Raw genomic sequence first — 24,638 nt, 5'->3', positions numbered from 1 at the left:
CAGGTCAAATCGATGAATGATCAGTCGCTGCGCAGAGTCCAAGGGGAGTAGTGCTTGGCGGGCGGGTCGGCGACAGCAAGCGCACGCTGGAACTTGGCAGAGCTCCAACCGAGACCAACGAGGCGAAGAGGATGGGGGGTGGGCCGGGGTGCGTGTTGTCTGGAGATGCGATCATCCCCCAGTAGAGAGGCTACAAACTAAGCTCAGGTGCAAAGGACTTGAGAAACTCTCCCCGGGGGGGGGGGGGGGGGTCAACCCGTGTTGACAAGGAGACAAGCCAGGCGAGACAGAGGGCGAGACATGGGGACCTGGGTCTCCAGCCTGTGTCTAGGCAGTAAGACTATGCACATGTGGTCCGAACGTGGTGGTTCCTTGGCTGGCGGCCCAAGTGGCCGCTTGGGGGCGATTTGCCCAGTCGCCGAAGGGTACCGACCTATGAACCTGAATTCAAAGAAGAACCGGAGGATTCGTACTCGTACGCGACCGAGAAAGACAGCCCAAGTGTTGCGCGGTAGAGCGGAACCTTCGCCAGCGGCGCCGGCGGATCCTCGGTGGGGCCAAAGGCAGAGAACGATAAGCGGAAAACCATCCGCATAAAAATAGAAGGTCAGGAAATAAGATGAAAAGACAAAAAAGGAAGGCCCGAACCGCGATTCGAACGCGGGGCCTCTCGCATTTCGGTTTGCGGCCCAAAGCGAGAATCATACCACTAGACCATCCGGGCTCTTCATGTAATGTGGCACAGATCTTGCGTACTTGTAGTAAGCATTTGTTCACCAGAAGCCGCCATTCACCCAGTCACCGGTCTAATACTGGTATGGAGTGGCAACAGCAATCCCAAAGACTGTTTTGAATGGTACCCAATTATGGTCGTCCATTTTGATTTCTTCAGTGTCATTAACAATTTCAACACCAGACTCTAATTCGCATAGAGTTGATTTGGTTCCAAGAACGATCACCATGCGTTTTGTTCGATCAACCGGTGGGCATTGGCATTCGATGTGAGTGCGGCAACAATCCACGTGGTTCTATATTTTGGTGGGAACAGATGAACGATAGACACCTGTGTGCCCCATATCTTCTGGTGTCTGCTCAGACTGACCTTGTCTGGAAGAACCATCAAACACTTTGATCTATCAACCCCGAACCCGATTAAAGACAATTGAAATCCTCGGACATATCATAGACAGTCGACGTGCAACAAAGAGATCAACCGAATGGAAAGTAAGCAGGCGAATGGATTAATTGACCACAGACTCCATCCGACCACATAATCCAATCAAAAAATCGGGAATCACCCGGTGCACCCGGCACATGTGTGTCATAGGTAGAGCTGTTTGATTCATGGTACCGTGGGTGTAGCATCAATATCAAATGGAATCAATTCTATCCAGGACAACTGCCCGACCGACCGAATATCCCAACCATCCCAGCCGAACCCAACCGGTCTGGAAATACTACGTAGTAACTAGACCCAAACATCAGATGGTCCTAGGTAGGGGTACCGAGTACATTGATTCACCCAGGACGGGTACCTAAACTACCTCGTAACCTCCTCCATACCCAAGTTAGAATGGCTCCAACCCTCATGTGTCCTTCGGGCAGTCGCTGGAGCCAAGTTCGGTCAAACTGGAAATAGGCCAAAGACTGCGATTCTAAAGAAAATCCACGATATAGTACAGAATGCATTCCGCGTTTGATATTTCATCGCTGAATCATGCTCATCATTCTTGTTTTCAAGGAAAACCCCCAAAAGATCATCGTATCCCCAAGAGCTACTGCACTTGGAAATATTCCTCATTCTGCGTCTTCCACTCCTCGACTTCCTTCCGCCTCAAGGTTACCCGGTTCAAGACCACCTCGTCATACAGCTCCTCAGCTCTCTTCCCACCCCGGAGAACCTCACGCTCATGACGAGTTGCCTCATCCTTGGTCATGCAGACCAAATCCGCCGCATCGAGCCTGAAAAGCTTCTGCCCGTCCTTCTCCCAGGTGAGATCCATCTGGAAGCCTTGCGCGGGGACCGTCCAAGGAATGAGAACAAGGCGATTGGAGAGACCAGTTACAACACTCTTGCCGCGGAACACCTCTTCGACAAGATATTGAACATCGTCCTTGCCGATAGGCAGGCGAAGACCGACGGGATCTTGCCCCCCGACCTGACGGACCTGCTTCTCCAAGAAGCTTGACAGTGAGGCCAAGATCGAATCATACATCTTCTCACGGCCCTTGCCAGCGGTGTTGTAATCGAGCGGATATCCAGACACGCTACAGATGACGTGATTGGCCAGCGTGTAGCCAAAGACTGCAGGCATCGTGCCCAGAACGGGGAGGATGCGGACTCGGAAGTCGGGCAAAACACTCAGCTCGCCCACCTTACCCTTGGAGAATTCATCCTCCGGAAGTGGGAGAAGACTCGCCTTGCCGGGAGCGGTTCGTTCGGTGGAGAAGACGGTGGGAATACCTGTGTTGACTCCCAGCATCTTCAGCCGGCGCCGCGTACTGCGGCAAAGCGGGTCGTCCGTACTCGTCGAAATATCGCCCACCACTACGCGAGTCGGGTCTGACTTGCATCCCGCACCCATGGATGAAATCACCGGCAATCCATTCTTGTGACAATAATGCAGCAATTCCACCTTGGATGTGATGTTGTCAATACAATCCAGCACGTAGTCTGGGCGACGGCCTTCTCCCTCATGGGTTAACGTCCAGGACCCAAGAAGGTCCTCGGCAGCATCCTTGCCGAAAAGTTCATTGCGACAGTCAAACATGACCCACGGCGCAATCTGCTCCAGTCGCCTCCGGATGCAGTGAACCTTGGGCGTGCCCACGTCGGCGAGAGTGGCCAAGGCGTGGCGATTCAGTGAAGAAAGCGTGACCTGATCAAAATCGATCAGTCGAATCTTGGAGACTCCGGAACGAGCCAAGGACGCCGCAGCGTGAGATCCGACACCACCACAGCCCACGACCACAATGTAAGACCCTCGAAGCTTGGCGAGACCCTCATCCTTGAGGAAGACACGGTTTCGTGCGAGCTGCTCCAGGATCAGATCTAAATTGTTTGGACGCGATCTTCGTTAGCTCGGTAATTCAAATTACTCCGTAGGTGGAGAGGATCGCACCGTCATCGTAATCACCCTGCTGCGCGCGACGAGCAAGTGCAGCACCGCGCTCATCCTCCTTGCTCAATGGGATAGTAAGGTCGGGCGCTCCGTATTGAGTGAGCTACGTTGCACTCCGCATGTCAGTTACCTGCCCAATATGCCGGGCGGCCCAAACAAGCAACACCCAGAAACGAGTGCTGCGCAGACCCATACTTGAAAGAACCGACCTTGCTCGCAGGATTTTCTTCGTCCAGCCCTGGGATAGAAGCCTTCAGGTCGTGTACCGCCTCCTTTCGCCGGTAGGCCTGGTATCCAAGAATCGCACTGGCAACAGCCGCACCGGACAGAACCGCCGTTGTCGCAAGTTGGGACGTTTGCGACCCGGCCTGCCGGTGTAGCCAAGATGACATATTCTCGATTAATCCGCTCTTGGTTGGATCTTCTCCTTGCGCTCGTGTGTCTAACCGATCAAGCTCTTCACGAGTGAGTGTTGGGCGAGCAGAATGGGAGGGCCCGGCGAATCTAGTATTCAAATCGTCAGAATCGAATCCATAGGCAAGATCGGCGTCGTCGGAGGCGTGCCACCATCGGGAATTAGAGCGAGTCATTTTCGGGGGTGGTTTGGGGGAGGTATAGCTTACCGATGAGAGATTCACAAGCACAATTGTCTTGTGATAATTCCTCAAAAGAGTACTTTCGCAAGCCTGCATACCGATGCGCTCATCAGTGGAACCACGATAGACACGGTATCATCACGTGAGAGGCCGCGGTTCATCCTCCGTGGGCCATTGGTATCCGCCGACGCGCTGGTCCTACGTATGAAATGCACCTGGCATCTCTTGTCGTCGTCGGCGCAGAAGGTATGTTGCCGCTTCGAAATCATGGCAATCATAGCAGATCACCATCTGACCGCTGATATAATTACATCCAGATGTAATGTTTGATTGAAGCAAATGTTTCTTTCAGTCTCAATGACGATAACCATCACATAAGAGCTTCTCAGGACACGTCCGGATCTCTGGATGGGCCAATGGACACCATCCCTCGGCGGCATCATGCTGCAACTTGTGGAAGGAGACATCGAGCCCGCGGTGGGTGACTGAGAAAATGAACAGAGATCCGAGAGACCTTTGACTAATGCCAACTCATTCACCATGGTCCGCCCGAACGGATGTTTCTTTTTTTGTTTTTTGTTGATGTCAACAGAGCTGTTCAACATCGATAATGAACGAAGCTGACCTTCTCGTGTACATACTGACATTCCCAGAATCCGAAAAAGCATTTATTGTCAATCTCACGTTTCTCAAATGCGATCCCCCTGAGGAGTCATATCCTTCAAACCCACCCAGTTGTTCTTCAAACAGGCCCAACAGGCCGCCCGATGACGAAGCCACTCTGTCGCATACTCCGAGGACTCTACATATGATGTTGCTCCGTCTGTATACCTCTCAAGGGCAACGACGTCGAGCATGCCGATGACGAGTGACGAAAAAAAGGTAGTTTTCAATCCGAGGGTTCGCGACTGATGAATAGATTTGATAATCTACATCGGTCAAAAAGACAATACTTAACTTTCATGTATACTAATCGAATTCAACGAATCGTCCACATCTTTCAATGTCGACCCAAAGTCCTTCTATAAATATTTGGACATCAGCTCAACATCTAACTTTTTTCCTCCTTCACGTTCAACCTTGCCCGGTGATGATTCCAAAGCCAATTCTGCAGGTAACCGACGCCTTCGGGTGGATGTTCTCGCGACATCTCATGATCTGGTTACCGGTGACTACACAATTGGGAGCTACTCTGAGGGCAAGACTACTGACTGTACCGTGTACTTAGGTGCTCCCGCCCAGACGCGGCGGGTGTCTTGCCAATCGGACGTACAGGCAGTGTAGCAAATTAGATATCAAGCTATGGATGGAGGGTGTCTGCCCTAATTTGGCGCGATGAAGGGGTGTACCTATTTGCCAGGACATCGGGCATTTACATCGCTGAACTGTTGTGGTGATCCAGCATTTGGCGAATCTTCATCGAAGCTATTCCACCCCACCTGTTATAATCCGCAAGAGCGGGCGGTTGGGAGGCAACAAGACTGATATGTGCAAATAATTGGTGCATTAGATTTCAAATATGACGCCACACATGCAAGGCTGTATGTGATCGCACGTAATTCAAATATATACAGATTCCCAGGGAATCATATCCGAGCTCAGGCCGAGTAGCGGGTTCTGACCAAATGCTGCGAAGATGAACTCACCTCTCACATCTTATTCCAAAAATCGGCCCAACGCGCCACCGATGTTCTTGAGATCTAGCAAGAATGTATCATGACCAAACAACGAGAGGTCCTCGCCAAGCTCTATATGCTCAACATTCTTATTGCCGCCTGCACGAAGAGTCTCTGCAATTTCGCGCTGCTGCCACGCAGGGAAAAGGATGTCACTGGCAACGCCCATGACCAAGACGGGGTGGTCTTTCAGAGGAGCCAAGCCCCGGACGAGGTCCTTCGGAGGCCCATTGGACTCCACGGATGACACCTTTTGATCAGGAGAGGGAACGGAGGCAGCAGCTTCAGGCTGTTCTTCGTATGGTTTATCAGGTAGGGTCAGACTGCAAGCAGGGTCGGACTGATTCTGCATGCCCTCTCCACGAGCGATGCGAATCTCAGACTCTGCCCGACGATGGCGGGTTCGGCTTTGATTCTCATGGCCGAGGTCAAAGAGATCCATGGCCTTGGAAACATATAAAAGACTGTTCGGGTCGTACTCCAGGCAGAATTTTTCGCCTGCGTGGTCAAGGTATGTCTCGATGAGGAAGTCAGGACAGAGTGCAGGCTGCTTGCTGGGATCTGCACGACGACGCCCAAATCGCATTTCCCACTCGGGTCCGCTGCGATAGGTGACGGTCGCAATCTCCCGCGCGAGTTTCATTCCTGAGTGTGGTGGGATTGCATCATAGTAGAACCCGCGGGACCAGTTTGGATCCATCATCAATACCTGGCGTTGCGTGTGACGCATCGCGATACTGTACGGGTGGCTTCGGGCGCAGCCACTGATACTGACAATCTTGCCCACACGCTCGGGGAACAGAACGCCCGCGGCGAGACTCTGCATGCCTCCCATACTCGATCCAACCGAGGCAGCCAGCTTTTGAATTCCCAGGTAATCCAGTAACCGGAACTGCGCGCGAACCATATCCTCCAATGTCAATATGGGAAATCGGGTCGCATACCGCTGGCCATCTGAAGGGTCCACCGAGGATGGCCCTGTACTGCCGTAGCAGCCTCCGATCACATTGGTGCAAATCACAAAGTACTTGTTTGTGTCCAGAGGCAGACCCGGTCCGATAAACTTCTCCCACCAGCCCGGCTTGGGATTTGCGGCTGTGCTGTGTGCGTGACTCGAAGCTGATAATCCGGTATGCAAGAGGATAACGTTGCTTTTATTCTGATTCAATTGACCCCAAGTCTCGTATGCGATATCAAATTCCTGCAGTCTGCCACCCCAATCGAGCAGAAGTGGCTCCTCACAATGAAACCGCTCGTGTTGGCCGGAGGTATACGATGGTTCGGGTCCGGACTGTAGTGACCGCGCAGAGAGCTGTTGTGATTTGGCGTCCTGTGCGTCGAGGCATGGAAAGGACATAGGCGGGTTGGTCGAGTCCTTTGCATTCGCCGTCGCCGTCGCGGTCGCCGCTGAAGACTTTCGTGAAGGTGCACTATGCAACGCTTTAACATGGGCCGATAACGGCCGAGCCCTGCCGGAGAGGAAGCTTGCTTGTCCGTTCACTCGCCATTGTGTCGCTCGAATCGTGCGCGATGAAGCACGAGAAAAAGTGTAAAGAGACGACATGTTTACAGACGGCTTTAGCAGGGCCTGTAACCCCGCAAGATGTTTGCAAGGTGGCAGTTTCGATTGCTCGACCTGTCCAAGCTCCACGACTATCGCCCGCAATAATTCATGATTACACAAGCCGAGGATGGAGGAATGCCTTAGGCGGCAGTAACGGCATGGCGTCATCTGCTTCCGCCGTGATTGGCGGGGCATTACTTCTTTTCCGCGGACCTTAAATGACATTCAGTGGGCTTCACATTAAGCATCTGAAAGGAGGGGCTGACAACCGTGGACTGAGCCCTTTTTCGACGCAAATCTCAAGAAACGAAAGACAAAAAAAAGGAATATATGACTGTAGGTACAGACGCTGGCTGGGATTAATCTTGGACAGCAAAAAGCACCAATCTATCTACTCAAACCAGCCCAAACACCTCGACACGACGCAGTTTCTGGCTTTAACAACGAATCAAATGACGAGACTTTTCATGATTTACAAAGCTGCAAGGACAGCAGTTTTGCTGATGGATTGGATGTCCACTCCGCCTGCGTACATACAACGGTATTCGCCGCAATTGGCATGAAAGACAATCCTTGTGCCGTCAAGCGATAGGGTCGCACCCCCTGGAGACTCGAATCCAAAGTCGCTCGTCTGCAGCAGTGGGCGCTCTGCCCGAGTGTACGGGCCTTTGACAGACCGGGCATGAGCGTATTTGACATCATAACCAAGCGAGGTAAAGCAATGTGAGGAAAAAAAGAGGAAATACGTTCCATCATGTCTTCGAATAATGTTGGGAGCTTCAATGAGTGGTCCGTCCGAGTCGTTGATGTTGAGAATGATTTCCGGCTCGCCCACTTTGGTGATACCGTCTTTTCCTAGCTCTTGCAAGATGATAGGGACCGGCCGTCGTGGGATGACGCTATTGCCACAGTAGCCACCACTGCCGACGCTGTTTCCATCGCCCTTATAGACAACATAGAGCTTCCCATCGACATCTCGGAAAGGCGAGGGATCAATTGCGCCTCCATATACGGGAGGACATGCCAGCGGTGTGTTGAGTGGGACAAAAGGCCCCAGAGGGTCGGTGCTGGTTGACACTGCAGCCCCAATACAGTGATGTCCATGGCCATTCTCCGCCTGTCCCGAATAATATAGGACAAATTTACCATCATCCTAAGACAGGTCCGATTAGATCGCAACTTCTTATGGGTGGCTCTGACTTCTCCCAACGGGGCACACTTACTCGCTCAATGACATCTGGAGCCCAATGGTTGACAGCAACCTCCCAGTCGCCTAGTGTGGGCATCGCATCGTAGCCTTCTTTGAGCGTCCAATTGATAAAATCCTTCGAGATGGCAACTGGCACATGGATAGATTTTGGGTCATGTTTTCTCGGGTTGGTCCCATAAGCATACCAAGTGCCGTTGTGATGTAAAAGCCCTGGATCTGGAAAGTTGTGAACAGCAAATATGGGTTTATTGCTTAAATCATGGTAGCTTGGATCCTCTTGTGCTGACGATACGAGAGTGTATGCGTCTTCCGGGTTGTTGTGTTTGTGCGCTTTGACGAAGACTGCCGGGAGCACAGCGGCCAGAACCACAAGTGCCAAGGCAAAAAAGCTGATACCACTTATAACGAAAATTCGTCTTCTGCTGAGAGGCCGTGCGATCAAAGTCGCAAGAAGACTTTTTTTCTTTGCAAATGGGACTTTCGCTTGCTGTGTAGCTTCCGATGGCGGCTCGTCGTTGGACAGTTGACTCTCTGATATGGACTGCACGGAAGCGTTGGTCTTCAACGTCTCCTTCTTGCCAACGTGGGAGTCGAAGAGAGCGCGCATTTTGATAGAGATTGTGTCAAGTGCACGCCTCCCAGGCTTGGGAGCGCTGTGATGTCCGCTGTAAGGTACGATAGAGAAGATCAGTGGAGGCCTCCAGACCAGATTTGTCCAAACACACAAGAAGCGTTTAGTGCCACCAATGTTTGAAAGAGCCCTCGAAATGATAACCCCAAGAATGATTTAAATGAAAGACACGGTCTGAGCTCGGGTCAAAGGGACCTTGAAGCTTCTTCATGAATGATTCATCAGGGGAGAGGATTTTGGTGTGGAAAATATGTACGGGTACAAAATTGAGTGACTGCCTGGGCTGATCACCAGGCAGACAGACAGAGATAAAATCCCGAGTGGAAATAGACTTTTCTTTTTCTCTTACGATCTCTGGAATTGATCAAGCCTGGATGAAGAGAGGCATGTCTCGATCGTCAAATCAAATATCCACTCCGGGGGAGGACCCCCAAGGTTCTTCCACGCACATCCACTTCGTGGTCTGGTCGGTCTCAGACACTTACTGCTCAACCAGTGGTAACTACCAAACCCTGACCCAGAATATGATTCGACCGGAGAAACTTTTGGTAAGGTCTTGCCAAATCTCTGCGATCTCTATGCTACCCATCATAGGTGTCTCCTACGTGTATCTGCAAGTAGTCAAACGAGGCTATAGACCGTTTCCATCATCCTATACAAAAGACGACACCGAAGTTGTGTCTGCCGGCCAGAGTCTGCCGTGAACAAGCATGCGAGTGAATCGGAGAACCCCGAAACTGGACCTTTTTCTTCCCTTCCAAAGGCCAAGCTTTTGGTGAGCGACCAGTCAGGCACGAAACGGGCCAATCGCATGAGGCTGATAGCCCGGCACGCACGAGCTGGCCCACTCTGACTGCCATTTGTAGCTTAGCGTCAGTGTCCGCCCAGGCTTTGGTGCCTTTCTGGTCGGTTGGTCGAGTTGAACTCAGCATCGCGACTGGGTCTTGTCACACAAGCGGAGACGGAAGAGCTGGGTCCATATTAAGAATTTCAGAGTCACCAATGGACTTCAGATAACTTCAGCCTTGATGATCCTCAGTGCGACTCCTTGTCTGTGAGCCCTTTGCAGTTCGCATTCTGCAAATACTTGTTGAATTTTCTTCAGCCCAGGCAGGCAGGCAGCATTATTTTGGCGCGCCGCCCTTTCGATCGCTTGCCCACGGATGCTTCCATGGATGGGATACTTTTGGGTCACCCAAAAATAAAAAGGGGAGCATGATCTCTCGAAAATCGCGCAACACACACAGAGCAGTTATCCGGCGAGGCAGACATGGAACAGGATGCTAATGCACACACGTTCGTGAATAAGAGATGCTAAGCGCCAAGTGTCATGCCTTGAATGTGGAAGCCATACAAGCCATGCACTTCCACTTCACACCCAATGCATCACCCACGTGGGCAACCTTACCTCCTCGGAGACCTTAGCGCCAGGCCACCGAAATCGAGGGACTCGCCCAAAGGCAAGTCACGAACAGTCAGCAGACCAGGGCCGATTGATGAGCCTCGGCTAGCTGGTGATGAGATCTCATTCGATCATTCCGCTGGAATAATTATTAAATATCCAGCTATGCAACGTAGAGCTCGAGATTTTTTTGGGGGGTGAAATCAGTGGTCTTGAGGTTTTATTCATTCTCAAGACCTGATATCCGTGTTGAGCTAGGTACCTGGTTTTTCTTTGGTGTTGTGTGCGATCACTGGAGGCAACACAAACATTTTGCAAGGGTTCAAGCACCCAATTATTACTCAACCGGCTATTCTGCAACTAATGACAGCAGCGTAATTTTCTTCAGAATTACGTGAGATCTTTGCCATATACTTGCAAGGAGACAATGTTATCTTTGTGACCAGTAGGAACCCACGTATACTTCTTTCAACGAATTGCGGTATGCACTGTTGCAATAGCGGAAAGTCGACTCCAGCAACGTTGCATCCAAGTCCCGGGCGCTTCTGATTAGAAACGAAGGGTTTCTAATTGAAGTTTCGGACAAAGTATTTAGATTTCCCATAATTGAACGAGACTGAAACTGATGCAGCTGGAAAACCAGGCCGTGGTGGCTTGTTCTCTAGGGTTTATGAACGTCGGAACCAGCGCGAGCTGACAAATCTCAATATGGTCCAGCAGATAAGAAGAGTACCGCCGAGTCCATCGAGGCTTGAAAGCAAAGCGAACGCACTTGGCCAATTTAGCAAAAATATACTCGACAATGATTGATCAGGGCGCGATTATGATGCATTAATGGGATGAGGCTCTCACGGAGAGCCGTCTGATCGATTCAAATCACAGGCTGTCCACAAGTTGCAAACATCGACAATCGGATCACTTCCGGTGCCTCGCGTATCTGCTGTACTCCTTTGGAGAAATATTGGGGTTGGTTCTCCACTGATTATTTTGAGGCACCTGACTAGACGTCTTCATCAGCTGTCCACTGTATGGGATCATTAGGTACCATGTAGATACCTGAAACTCAGCGGAGAACGTCTGTCCGAAGGTTGCTGCTTCTGCTTGTGCAGCAGATTGCGGGAACTGGGCAATAACGGGAACAGCTCGACGACAGCGTCCCGTCTCTCCGGGGAAGCCACGTGAGTGGATCCACTTCAGCAATCGCAGCATACGCAATCCTTTTTCTCACTGTTCATTCATAAGGCTGTAGGCGGGCCCCGATCAATTGTTGCGATTCAGTGTGCGTCTGAAGTGATTGACGGTGCTTCTGCATAGCATCTCGCTGGACAGGTGAGATACCGAATAAAGGATCGACACGGGTCCCACTCGAGCGCCTTGAGCTGTTTGCGGCAACCCTGTGTAGCTCCGAGCCCCGATCAACGTCCAGGTCGCATTGCACGAAGACGGATTGGGCATCTGAGCGACTCCTCCAGAAGCGCAATGCTTGCAATTGAGATTTCCAAGAAACAGCCCACTTCTTGACTCAAAAGCCTGAGCGATCAGTATTGCCCGCTTCATCGGCTTCCTTTTCGCCTCTGATCGCGCTTTTGGAACCGTGATCCGGAAGGAATCCATCGCGCATCCGATCGCTGCAAGCCTCTTGAACTTTGTTCCCCTGATTGGCTGCGAATTCACTACCAGCGCGAGCGCTGAAGGTGGTGCAAAATGCCGGCATATCGCAGGGGCCTTCTCGTCGCGGTCTGCCTCCTGGCTTTTATCTACCTCTTTCGCTCGGGGCGACCAGCCGAAATCCCAGGTGCGCCTGGATATCGGCCAGTGCCGGGAATTTCTCAGGAGGAGCAGGATGCACTATCCCAGCACAAGACCAAGAAGGCATTTGCGAGGCAGCAACACGCGCTTTCGTTTGGAAGCGCGCCCTTGCGCGACCGCTTGCGATACCAATTCCCTTATGATCTGCGGAGCAGATTTCCGGCATACATATGGCAGACTTGGAAGTATGATCCGTCTTCCATCTGGTTTAAAGACGGGCTTCGCGAACCCGAGGCCTCATGGACTACCTTGCATCCTGGGTTTACGCACGAGGTAATAACAGACGATGTGCAAAGGCATTTGATCATGTACCTTTACGCATCTCTCCCCGATGTCTTTGAGGCCTACGACTCGTTGCCACTCCCGGTCATGAAAGCCGACTTCTTTAGATACCTGATACTGCTCGCACGAGGTGGGATCTACAGTGACATCGATACCGTCGCTCTCAAACCAGCTCCATATTGGTTGCCCGATGAGCTCGATCGATCTAAAGTGGGCATAATTTTCGGAATCGAGGCGGACCCGGATCGACCAGATTGGCATGACTGGTATTCCCGTCGAATCCAATTTTGTCAATGGACCATCGTCGCAAAACCGGGTCATCCCATTTTGCGTGACATGGTCGCATATATCACAGAGCAGGCGTTGCGGATGAAGAGGGCCGGAATTCTCAAAGTTGGCAAGATGGATAAGACAGTGATGGAATTCACGGGACCGGGTGCCTGGACTGACGCCATCTTCCGCTACCTCAATAACCCCGACTACTTCCAAATCACACCGGGTGAGAAAAATATCACCTACGAGGACTTTAGCGGCCAGACCAGCCACCGAAAAGTAGGCGATGTGGTTGTCTTGCCTATTACAAGCTTCAGTCCCGGTGTCGGACAAATGAACGCCGGAGATACGGATGATCCTATGGCCTTCGTGCAGCATCACTTTGACGGTAAGACTCGACATATCCAGCGCCGCTCGGCCTGTTCCTTTTCACAATGCTGACATTGTTTGTTGTACACAGGGTCGTGGAAGACAGATCCCTCTCTATAGGGCTATCCGAGCAAAAAGGCATACATCTTGTATTTGAGAGACTCACCCTCGCCTCCATTACCAGTCTCGCCTGATGCTGGTCCCGACCCAACCCCTCTGCTCGATTCAAGTGACCAAAGACCCAGCCATAATGTGAAACTTCGACACTCAAGATCTCGCTCGCTCACTGAGATAGCCAGGAGCATTGTTCCCCATCAAGGCAAACCCCCAAAAAACAAACAAAAACAAACAAACGAAAAAGCTCCGAGCGCACCCGTCTTGCTCTCGGTCAGACAAGAGTTCGACACGGTGACCCGGTTTAAAAGATCGCCTCCGGTCATCGCATGGGTAGCGCTTATGTCTGTCAATCCGTAACGAGACGAGAGCGTTCAGCTTCCAAGGTGATTGGCTCTGTGCCAGGATACGGTTGAACGGTCCCAATACTCATCATCCCATCCCACCGACCTTTAATGATCTCCCAGATTTACGACATCTGACTTTCTTGTAATATAATTCAATGAACTGCACATTCTCTGATGATGTCAGATGTACTAGAATGAAAGACACAATTTGTTTCATTCGTATTTCTGAATTTGCAGAGACACCCATTAGCTCTCTTACAATCCCCGGGTACCTCCACTGCCGCAGTGCGAGCACAGTATATTGAGTACAGACAAGACGGGCCGGAGGGGGGGGGGGAAGGCAGTGGGAAAAGCTATACCCACCTAAGGTAGGTCTAAGAAAACTAGAAGAAATTTCACAATTTCCACGGTACATACTATGTAGGTGGTATATGGGAGCTGAAATGAACAAAATCAAGGTACTTTGAAAAAAGAAGAGAAATCATAAATGCTATATTCAGTAGGATAGGCCGCCCACTTCTACGCAGAGTCCGGACCAAAAAAATGTACACAATCGTCGTGGAATAATAAGTACATCTCATATCATGGCTGTGAAGGATGAAAAGACTTCATCAAATGTCCTGTTAGTCTTCCCAAACTATTAGACAGCGGGCGTGGGTCAGGATCGATGAGGACCCGAGGGATAAGATTGGCAAGATCTTGAGACATGCGGTGAGAATCTCAAGATGTGGAGAGACCGGCGCCAAATTTTCGCACCGTCTCTGCTGTGGCACAAAGAAGAGCCTCCAGTCTTAGTAAGGTAGTCATATTTTCTGACTCTGAGTCACAATGTCGAGAGCAGCGCCGGAGATCGACTAGGGCCGAGTGCTAGTTGGGTCCCAGTCCTCACGAGAGAGGGTACTGCAAGCTCATGGCAGAGGGAATATTTCGCAAGATCTCGGGAGGTTGGACGTGCTGTTGATTGCCATCTCGTCTAATTTGGAGCAGTTGACTCGAGAAAATCGAGCCGGATGAGGGCTTTCCCCTCAAAAATCACTGAAAAGTGGCTCGTATTTCTTCTTCAAGTCATCAGTGTAGAGATTCTGGTTACGGTTATCAGAGTCTGGGTACTCTTCAAAGTTGCTCGCGTCCGCTGCGTGGGCCAGTCGGGGGATGATTGGGCCCTTGACACGACGGTAGAACAAATCATCCCAGGCAATTTGTCCAAAGAAGGGGTGAGATTTGACCCGAGTCGAGCCGCCCGAGATATGGCCCAGTCTTTCGGAAGGATTGGTCTTGCACAGGAGCGAAACAATGTTTTGCGCGGCTGGAGGCATCTCCGGTGGGAAATTGATGTACCCATCGACGATTTGCTCGTAGATGCGCATGGGGTTTTGATCCCAAAATGGAGGTTGTCCGACAAGGAATTCGTAGATCAAGATTCCGAGCGCCCACCAGTCAACGGCGAGGCCATGTCCGCTGTTGTGGATGACTTCGGGAGCTAGGTATTCGGGGGTGCCGCATAAGGTGTATGTCTCGCGGTTCTCGACCGTTTTGGCAAATCCAAAATCGACCAGCTTGATGTGACCCTCGGCGTCAATAAGAATGTTCTCGGGCTTCAAGTCACGGTACGCCACGCCATGAATGTCGTGAAGAAATTCAATAGTCATCGTGATTTCTGCGGCATAGAATTGCGATGTCTCTTCATCGAATCGTTTCGACCGGCGCAAATAAGTGAAAATCTCGCCACCCGGACAGTAGTCCAGCTGTGATTGATTAGCGGTTGCCTTGAGATCCAGCGGGAAGAGTGCTCGCCGTGACACTACCAAGTCCACCGAGATCATCTTACCAACATGTAGAGATTCTGCTCATCCGAGAAGGACGCGACGAGATTCGTGATGAAAGGATGTCCAACGACCGCGGCCAGGGTTTTGCGTTCGTTGCGCACATGCTCGACCTGCTTCAATTTGATCACTGTGTCATTGAAAGGATTAAGGCGATCAGTCCATTGCGGTCACAAAGCGCGGGGATGATTTGTAGGCGCATACCGTCACCCTTGCGCAGAATCTTCAGCGCATAAACTTTGTTCGTGTCCGTCTCGTCCTTGAAGCGCGTGAGCCATACTCGGGCAAAGGTCCCTGGTGTTCCATTCATTAGCCTCGTGGTCTCATGGGTGCATTTGATACGGAACGGTAGCCTCACCAGTCCCCAGAGTCTTGATCAAGTGAAAGTCGTCGGCACTTAAGGTCTTGGAGGAAATACAGAGTTGTCTCTCGCCCTGGCGCTCGCTGACGACGAAAGGGTTCGCAGATCGGTGTGGGGCGGCGCGACGGATCGAATGGATGAGATGTCTCTCCTTCTCGAGAAGGTCATGGGCGCGCATCATGTGGTGCTTGTGAGCGGGCGAACTGCCCTGCGGCTCATTTGACGCCGAAGGTTTGACAGTTCCCGTCGTCATGAGTTGGGCAAGTGATCATGTCTTTCGCCGCGGCGTGCGACAAAAAAAAAGGATCGGGAGGGGGGAAAAAGTTCTGGAATAGGAGCCCACCCAGGAACCGCGCCACCAATCACTTCGAGGCTTCAGCACGATTCTATGGTCGTCAAAACTGGCGCAGAGGGGAGCAACATTCGGCGTGTCAGACTCCCCGTGGAAGAGTTTGGGGAGGGGAGTTGTAAGTTTTTTTTTTTTGTTTTTTAGCGCGGGGTAGAGAAGATGATAAGAGGGAGAGTCCGAATCCAGCGCTGACGTATGAGCGTTGCTGACGGGGCTGGAAGCGGCGGGTCTCATCTGAGTTGAGTAAGATTGACTCGGAGCAGCTCGACTTCTACGGTGACCGAAAACAAAAAATCACAAGAGAAAACAGAAACTACAACGGAAACCGTAGAGCTTGGGTCGTATATTTATTTCCACCATAACGTTGAACTCAGACAGCGAGTGCGATCCTCTTATGGTACACCTTGAAAATGCCAAAATAAACACCCGCGACGATTCATGTGACTGCCGAGTTAAATCGTGATTGCCTCGCTACGTCTCGAGCACGGGGAAGATGAGCCTGGCGCTAGCATTGGCGCATTTGGCGCGAACGTGACCCGAGTCATCGTCCGTGAGGGGCATGGGCTCGGACTAAAGGAAAGAATTGCACCACCAGGGGGGAGTGAACCATGACGGGAAGGGGGATAGAAGGAGCTAGCGCCGATTCCTCACGACTTGGAGTTCAAAATCAACCCGACAATCAGACTGTCCCCCAGATCAGCATGTGACACAAGTCTCTTGATGCGATTAAACTTACCCATAAAGACCCAGAACTTCGCCGAAAATCAGAATCAGAATCATCCCGACGTATACTCGTGACTGCTGCATGTACGCGCGGACGCCCTGCTCTGGATATTAGATTTCTTGACTCGTCCATCCGTGGCTGTCATCTGTTTTCTTACCGCGTCGCCAACAATCCCAATAGTATAGCCGGCAGCAAGACCGGAGAGACCCACAGACAAGCCCGCCGCAAGATGCATGGCGCCCCTGTTGTCACACGGTCAGTTAGGTCGATCGAAACCATGAACGAGCTCTTTTCCAACTTCAACAATGCATACTTGTACAAGCTCTGCTGTTGGTCAGGTCTGATATCTCCGACGATGAGGACCGAGATGACGAGACCGTAAACTGCAATGATACCGGACATGACGACGGGGATGAGCGACTGTAAAAGCAACCACATTAGCATTTCCATGCAGCGCGCCGAGGACGTTCTCGAGGCCTTCATGCACCCGATGCCACGCCATCTGGGAAGACCGACCTTCATGATCAGGTCCGGACGGAATGTGCCGACACCTGCAATACCGATGCCAGACTTGGCTGTGCCATAAGCTGCTCCGCCAGCTATCGTTGTCGCCCGCCGTCAGCTATCTGAGATCACAGCCATCCGTTTGTAAGGTCGAGTCTCGTACCTCCAAAGACCATCTTCAGGTGCGAACAGAGCTTAGTATTTGAGGTGCAGGAGTTTCAGGATGCCCGTGACTTACTGCGGATGCAATACCGGCCTAGCCACATATTCGTGTTAGTCTGAATGACCTCCAATACGAAGCAGTGTTTGAGCTACTTACAAAGGAGAAGAATGGGGCGAACAAGGGTGCATACTCGCTGTCCGCCATGATGAAAGATAGTGCGGAAAGAGAGTATGAAGCTTCGAAGCGGAAAATGACACTTGATTGTAGTCGAATCTGAGCGACGACGGCGGAGGTAGCTCCAGCGGAGTTGATTACCAGGTCCGAGGTCTCCTGGTAAGGTTGCGAAATGATGCAGATGGATCGCTTGGCCCACCGTAGCGAAATGACTACCTCATGCAGCCTTCCGTTGATGCCTTAAGTTGCAGTCCGGTATTTCCACTTTCCAGACCGTGATTGACATGCCACTCCATACCGCCTACCTCAACTATATGATTTTTCCTGCTTCAGGTAGAATCAACATGAGCATCGTAATAAGCATACACGCGTACCAAATTTGATGAAGTGGAAATTCAGGGTGCCCATTACAGCCTGTCAAAAGTTCGAAAAATATGATGATCTGATGGTATTCTGCAAAATCACGGTTTATTGCGGTGGATATATTGTATTAAGGGAAAGAGACCAGGACAACCATCTTTTATTATAGTCGAATGTTCAACAGAATGGATACCATTCATGTCTCCGAAGACATGTTATTATGCAGCGAGTGCACAGTGGTTTTAGTAGTACCATATACCCCTCCGATACAGCCAGCATTAAGCTACGAAATATCGTCATAGTAAGGTAAGTAAGGTATTTCCTACATTGATCTCCTATCACCCGTCCATCGACCAACCCATCTAGTCTACCACTTTAATTTGTCATTGATTGATCGCAATTCATCCATCATTCGATTGATTATTGAAATTTCAAAAGCTGGCAGAATCTAGGTGAGACTATGAGAAGGGCTCTGGACACAAACCTATTAGCTTCCGAGGGCATGAACAGACACAAATGTACCTCATGATTGTATATTACGCCCAGTCACTCACAATGTAACTATACCGTCATCGAATGATCCTCCCATTCCTAATAGCCACTGGCTACTAGCCAGTGTCTGTAATTACCTCTCGAGTCAACTGCCAAACATGTTGTTATCCTCGCCAAATCTCCGAATTCCATCACATACCCAACGCGTCTATATGTACAAATTGACTTGAGAGTGCTGAGTGCAGTGATGTTCTCATGGCTGTTTCGATCTATATGGAGTTCTCCCTCATACTCCAAGATTATGATTTCCCCTTGGTGAACTACCCAGATTATCCTTCTGGATTCTGTGACCTGGACAACGAGAACCTGATCCCCAGGTCTAAATTTCTGACCTTCCGTGACAGCGACACCGTTCTCGTAGACCAGGTCTTTGAAATGATATAGCCGGCTCTTCTTCTCGCCTCTCGAATCATCCTGGATCGTCCTCAGACATATGCCTTGGTTGTACGCCGCCGATGCCTGGGTACCAAAGACACTTGGCTCAATGACGATGCTGAAATTGAACTATCGAGGCAAGAGATTCTGGAGTCTACCCAGCGCGTGATACCGAACATTGACTTTGAGCCTGATCTGAGTCCGGAATCTTCCTTGTTTGCCGATACAGAATTGCTACCATATGAACCCTCCGATTGCCTTGTGCTGGATTACGACTTTGAGGCTTCTTCAACGCCAAGGCCTTCATAGTCAGAAATTGGCCGGCCTTCTTTTCATTGCAGTGCTACTTGCGTACGAACTCGTCCATGTCATGGAATTTCGCTGCATCAAGGATGGCGAATCAAAGCCAGATGACCAGCCTTTTAACAACCATCCTGGTGTGACCTGCGGTGAAGTTGACACAGCTTGGGAAGTTCGAGCATTCGGAGGTCGAATGTACCCCCATATGTCTTGAAGAGAATGCCTTGGCCACTATACAGGGGTTGTGCATGAGAAGCGCCGCTTGGAATTGTGACATGATGAAGATTGATCCGGACTGCATTCGCCGCTTGTTGACCACTCAGCACGGGACCAACGAGCAGCTGCCTCTTCGCTCTCCCATTGACAAGCGCGTGATGTGTGGAGTCCTCGGAAACGTCAAGCCCAGTAGGCCCCAACCTGGTTCATTCGTGAAAGGCAGAGGGCATGATTCTGATTTCCGAGTAGGAACAGAAAGCCCTTTTAAAAAAACCTCTCTGCCACGGCCTCGCAGAAGCTGCAAAATCGTGGGTATGGGACCAGGGGCAGATCGGTTTCTGGGACGCCGCCTGCTTCGTCCCCCGCAGGATCTTTCACTGAGAGAGAGAGGGCGCGAATCCGATGTCCAGGCAGGAGCTGGAAGCCCCGTCAGGAAGCCCGATCAATAGCGGCTGCGCACACCAAACTCAGAGAAAGGCATGCCGGACAAGCTTGTCGTTGCAGTGATATGTGCTCGACTGCCACCTACTTTGCTGGCTCTTGCTTTCCTGGCAAGCATGAATAGTTTCATTTTGCTGTTCTGTCTTTATCAATACGCCCCAATTGAGAGTGACACCACCGAACAAAATTGAATTCTTTACTCGATTTCATCAGATAATGTAAGCATTGTGCTTTGTAGACCCTTCGGTTCACGGTATCACTTTGGAGGGCTTGAAATACCAGTTGATCTAACATCAACGAATCGTGTTCGGGAGATGGACAGACGAAGCGGCTGGATTAGTGCCTCTAGTCGGACGGCAGTGGTGAAAGCAACCTTAAAAGGCTGCTTTACTGGAGTACTCCAATAAGTACGGCATGACAGTACCTTACACCCACCATGCACCTTTGCCAGGGTAGTCTGCCAGAGACTGGCCGGTTTTTGTTACCAGATTACGTACCGGGCGGCCCGTCACCTCGCCTCATCCTCGTTCCTCTCTCCTCCCCCTCAAGAGGACGATCAGTGCAGTTTAACAGTCCCTGCTCCCCCCTTCCCCACCACCATCAACACAAGCACCACCACCACTCCTCCGCCCATACCGTCATCCTCTATTCTCCCGGCCATTCATTTTGACAGCGTCTGTTGGTGGAATGCTCAGGTTATGACCTGGCGAGGAGCCCGAACTCTGCTGCGCTCACGGCTCCTGGCGCTCTCCTCGTAACGGTCCCTAGAGCCGTGCGTGCCCTCAAAGTTTCGACCGGCGAGTCGGTTGCGCCATCTCAGGATCGGAGTATCACACAAAGCGAGTCTGTCGCCCACAATCGGATCGCCTCGCTCTTTACGGCATCGCCTACCTCTCCTCGCCGCCTACACCGTCGTCGGTGGTCCACGGTCGGATCTCAACTCGATTGCGACATCCTCAACGCTGTCCCCGTCACGACTGAGCCCGGATTTCCCCTGAGTTTCCGAGATCACCGGCTCTCATTCTGCACCATCCAGAAAACGAGGGCCTGTTCGCGCACATTGAGACAATCGCAGAACTTGGAACCATGGCAGACTTGGGAGGTCAGCGTAACCGGAACTACCGGCCCTATGGCAATGGACCTGCCTCCTCCGTGCAACGAGATGCCGCGTATAATGATATCTTCGGGAGCGCCCCCCCCCAGGACGCTCTCAGACAATGAATTCGCAAACTCCTCAGTTCAACCAAGGTCGCGCGCACACAATGTCGTCGCACGTGGCCCACCCTCAATTTCAGAGACCTCCGCCGCCGCCCACTCGGCAATCAATGGCAAATGGCTACGCCCCCTCACAGCCCGCGCCTCAAAATGGATATCCCCCAGCACCACCACCGGGCAAATATCAAGCGTACACGCCTGCGGCAGGGTCAGCATCCCCCCAGCCTCCACCCGCACGTCAATATCCCGGAGCGGCGGGGCGCTTCGCCTACCCAAGACCTCAACGCCTGGACTCTAGGCCTGCTCCACCACCTCAGTATGCAGATCCTCGCGATCTTGGCCGACCAATGCCGCCTCCCGCCTTAAATTCTGACGCTACACGATCACGCTCGATGGCCAAGCTCAGTGGACCGTCCTTCATGCCAGGTTCGACGCCGTCACCTCCATTCAATCCGAATCCTACCGCTGTCACGCGTCAAAACCAATACCATCATAATGCTGCAGCAATGACCCAACTAGGAAGACCTGTGCCGGACAGGCATCGGGACGAGAGAGCAATGTCAATGACGTCGTATGCAACCGAATCGAACCACACGCATATCATGAACAGCGGCAGGCCCATTCCAAACCGACGGCCTCCCTCGGGCCCCGAACAAGTGACTCCGCCGCCCAGATACGACTCGATGCCGAATCATGTTGCGGAAATGTACGCCAACAAGACTCGCCCACCCAGTGACGCTTCTTCCCGTTCTCGTACAATGTCCATGGCTTCGACAATCACCCCAGATCGAACGATGAGCGTACAGAGTCAGGCTACACAAAGTTCTAATGGCCAGAACACTCTTGTGTCGCGAGACTCCCGGCGCCGAGTCCCCGTGGTATATCCAGCCCTTTTGTCACGGGTTGCTGATGTGTTTCGTGAAAAGATCTCGCTCGGTGAGAGGCAGAAGAACGGCCTGTCGTATCAAAATGCTTTCTCTGGCACCGATGCTGTTGATCTGATTGCAAATATCATTCGAACCAATGACCGCAACCTGGCTCTCCTTCTAGGCCGCGCATTGGATGCGCAAAAGTTTTTCCATGATGTCACCTACGACCACCGCCTTCGAGACGCACCAGGGGAGGTCTACCAATTCAAGGAGACACTGACTGAAGATCGTGCAGTCGGCACAGAAGTCAACGGCGTGTTCACCCTCCTCACCGAATGCTATTCGCCGACTTGCACTCGGGACAGTCTCTGCTATTCGATTGCGTGCCCGCGGCGCCTCGAGCAACAGGCGCGCTTGAATCTGAAACCTCAGCCAATCCTGAGGACGTCCGGCTCCAAGGGGAGCCTGCGTATCGACGATGATGACGACAACGACAACCAGAAATTGTGGATTAACATGGTCCCCAAGGAAGTGTCCGAAAGTGTTGATGACCATGAAAAGAAGCGGCAGGAGATCATCTTCGAAATCATGTATACTGAGCGTGACTTTGTCAAGGATCTGGAATACCTCCGAGATTTCTGGATGCGTCCTCTTCGCGCGGCTGGCGCGAATACTCACTCCCCAATTCCTGAACATAGGCGCGAGAAGTTCATTCGCACCGTGTTCGGAAATTGCTTGGAAGTTTTGAAGGTCAACAGCGCACTTTGCGAGGCTCTGAATGCTCGGCAGAAAGAGAGTCATGTGGTGAAAACTGTGGGAGATATTTTCCTCCAGCATGTACCACGCTTCGATCCGTTCATCAAGTATGGTGCCAACCAGCTGTACGGAAAATTCGAATTTGAGAAGGAGAAGAGTTCAAACCCGGCCTTTGCCAAGTTTGTGGAGGATACTGAACGATTGAAGGAATCTCGCAAGCTCGAGCTGAACGGATACCTCACAAAACCAACCACTCGTCTTGCCCGATATCCACTCCTGCTAGAATCGGTGCTTAAGAACACAGGTGACGACAATCCTGACAAGGAAGATATCCCCAAGGCAGTGAAGCTCATCAAGAGCTTCCTATCGCGGGTGAATGCCGAGAGTGGCAAGGCAGAAAACCACTTCAATCTTGTGCAGCTGAACAATTCATTGAAATTTAACCCTGGCGACTATGTGGATCTGAAGCTCACCGAGGAGAATCGCCAAATGCTCACAAAGATGGCTTTCAAGAAGACAACCGGAGAAAGCTCTGAGGTCACTGCCTATTTATTCGATCATGCTGTGCTCCTTGTTCGGATCAAGGTTGTGAACAAGCGCGAAGAGTACCGGGTGTACAAGAAACCCATTCCTTTGGAACTTTTGGTGATTGCTCAAATGGATGAAGTCATTCCTCGCCTTGGTATCTCCAAGCGGCCTTCATCTAGTCTTCTGTCCAACAAAGTCGCGCCTAACCCTCCGCCTACTAAAGATGGGCAGCTGCCGATCACCTTCCGTCATCTCGGCAAAGGCGGATATGAGCAGACTCTGTACGCTACATCCCCGACACAGCGAAGGAAATTCATCGAGATGGTCGAGGAACAGCAGCGAAAATTGTGGGAGCGGAACAGCAATTTCTACAACAAGACTGTGCTGTGCGAAAACTTCTTCTCTGCAATTAATCGCGTGAACTGTTGCGTTCCAGTGGGTATGTTTGCACCTCGTTCTCGAGGCCCGATACCCTCCTTGCTCGCGATTTTCTTACTGACAGTCTCCCAGATGGTGGACGAAAACTGGTATTTGGTACTGACAGCGGAATCTACTTGTCCGAGAGGTGGCCAAAGGACAAGAACGCCAAACCAAGGAAAGTTCTTGAGGCAAGTCAGGTTACCCAGATTGACACACTAGAAGAGTACCAGTTGCTCTTGGTATTGGCCAACAAGACTCTGCAGTCCTATCCACTGGACGCACTTGAAATTGGCGAGGGACAGAATACCATGGCAAAGCGCCCCAAGAAGATTCAGGGTCATGCCAACTTCTTCAAAGCAGGAATTGGCCTAGGGCGCCATCTGGTGTGCTCCGTAAAGACCTCGGCGTTGTCCAGTACAATCAAGGTGTACGAGCCGATGGACAATCTCGCAAAGGGGAAAAAGAAATCGGCTGTTAGCAAGATGTTCCAGAGCGGTCAGGACACACTCAAGCCATTCAAGGAGTATTATATTCCCGCTGAATCCTCTTCGATTCATTTCCTACGATCAACTCTGTGTGTCGGCTGTGCACGTGGCTTTGAGGTTGTCAGTCTCGAAACTACGGAAACTCAGTCGCTCCTGGATCAAGCCGATACATCTCTTGACTTTGTTGCCCGCAAGGAGAACGTGAAGCCAATTCACATTGAGCGCATGAATGGGGAATTCCTTCTCAACTACAGCGATTTCTCGTTCTTCGTCAATCGCAATGGCTGGCGTGCTCGTCCAGATTGGAGGATTTCGTGGGAAGGCAATCCCAATGCCTTCGCACTGTCTTATCCCTACATTCTCGCGTTTGAGCCCAACTTCATCGAAATCCGCCATGTTGAGACCAGTGAGTTGATCCACATCATGACAGGAAAGAATATTCGCATGTTGCATTCTTCCACCCGTGAGATAATTTACGCCTATGAAGATGAAACTGGCGAGGATGTGGTCGCTAGTCTGGACTTCTGGAGCAAGCCACAACAAGTCTGAAGAAGAATTCTGGATGTGTGACCTTTCCTTTACGGATAAAGAATACCTTAGTGGTCGACTTTGTCAACGGCTTTTATCA

The 24,638-nt window shown here is 51.3% G+C and overlaps 7 protein-coding genes and 1 non-coding gene across 8 annotated transcripts; 2 read left to right on the top strand and 6 right to left on the bottom strand.

Annotated features, from left to right (window-relative positions):
- Positions 1–639: 639 nt before the first annotated feature.
- POX_tR003 lies at positions 640–724 on the bottom strand. The gene has a single exon. It is a non-coding gene; the product is annotated as a tRNA-Pro (tRNA).
- Positions 725–1,775: 1,051 nt separating this feature from the next.
- On the bottom strand, positions 1,776–3,712 carry POX_a00187 (tRNA threonylcarbamoyladenosine dehydratase 2; the record flags this gene model as incomplete). The annotated part of the gene is made up of 3 exons (XM_050109135.1): positions 1,776–3,052; positions 3,123–3,209; positions 3,253–3,712. 3 exons carry the CDS (start codon positions 3,710–3,712, stop codon positions 1,776–1,778), a joined length of 1,824 nt encoding a protein of 607 aa, XP_049972903.1.
- Positions 3,713–5,374: 1,662 nt separating this feature from the next.
- Positions 5,375–6,958, bottom strand: POX_a00186 (Serine O-succinyltransferase; the record flags this gene model as incomplete). The annotated part of the gene is made up of 1 exon (XM_050109134.1): positions 5,375–6,958. The coding sequence occupies one exon, from the start codon at positions 6,956–6,958 to the stop codon at positions 5,375–5,377; it is 1,584 nt and encodes a 527-aa protein (XP_049972902.1).
- A 472-nt stretch (positions 6,959–7,430) lies between these two features.
- On the bottom strand, positions 7,431–8,775 carry POX_a00185 (uncharacterized protein; the record flags this gene model as incomplete). The annotated part of the gene is made up of 2 exons (XM_050109133.1): positions 7,431–8,111; positions 8,182–8,775. 2 exons carry the CDS (start codon positions 8,773–8,775, stop codon positions 7,431–7,433), a joined length of 1,275 nt encoding a protein of 424 aa, XP_049972901.1.
- A 3,130-nt stretch (positions 8,776–11,905) lies between these two features.
- POX_a00184 (Initiation-specific alpha-1,6-mannosyltransferase) lies at positions 11,906–13,054 on the top strand (the record flags this gene model as incomplete). Its single annotated transcript, XM_050109132.1, has 2 exons — positions 11,906–12,953; positions 13,026–13,054. 2 exons carry the CDS (start codon positions 11,906–11,908, stop codon positions 13,052–13,054), a joined length of 1,077 nt encoding a protein of 358 aa, XP_049972900.1.
- A 1,366-nt stretch (positions 13,055–14,420) lies between these two features.
- POX_a00183 (cAMP-dependent protein kinase catalytic subunit 3) lies at positions 14,421–15,832 on the bottom strand (the record flags this gene model as incomplete). Its single annotated transcript, XM_050109131.1, has 4 exons — positions 14,421–15,140; positions 15,224–15,348; positions 15,423–15,512; positions 15,577–15,832. 4 exons carry the CDS (start codon positions 15,830–15,832, stop codon positions 14,421–14,423), a joined length of 1,191 nt encoding a protein of 396 aa, XP_049972899.1.
- A 743-nt stretch (positions 15,833–16,575) lies between these two features.
- POX_a00182 (V-type proton ATPase 16 kDa proteolipid subunit 2) lies at positions 16,576–17,523 on the bottom strand (the record flags this gene model as incomplete). The annotated part of the gene is made up of 7 exons (XM_050109130.1): positions 16,576–16,612; positions 16,665–16,750; positions 16,810–16,894; positions 16,966–17,251; positions 17,320–17,332; positions 17,395–17,412; positions 17,476–17,523. The coding sequence occupies 7 exons, from the start codon at positions 17,521–17,523 to the stop codon at positions 16,576–16,578; spliced, it is 573 nt and encodes a 190-aa protein (XP_049972898.1).
- Positions 17,524–19,358: 1,835 nt separating this feature from the next.
- POX_a00181 (Rho1 guanine nucleotide exchange factor 1) lies at positions 19,359–24,559 on the top strand (the record flags this gene model as incomplete). The annotated part of the gene is made up of 4 exons (XM_050109129.1): positions 19,359–19,485; positions 20,433–20,906; positions 20,941–23,544; positions 23,616–24,559. 4 exons carry the CDS (start codon positions 19,359–19,361, stop codon positions 24,557–24,559), a joined length of 4,149 nt encoding a protein of 1,382 aa, XP_049972897.1.
- Positions 24,560–24,638: the final 79 nt, after the last annotated feature.

The sequence above is a fragment of the Penicillium oxalicum genome, chromosome I (assembly GCF_001723175.1).
Source record: "Penicillium oxalicum strain HP7-1 chromosome I, whole genome shotgun sequence".
Classification (NCBI taxonomy): domain Eukaryota; kingdom Fungi; phylum Ascomycota; class Eurotiomycetes; order Eurotiales; family Aspergillaceae; genus Penicillium; species Penicillium oxalicum.
This window is presented reverse-complemented; position numbering and strand designations above follow the sequence as displayed.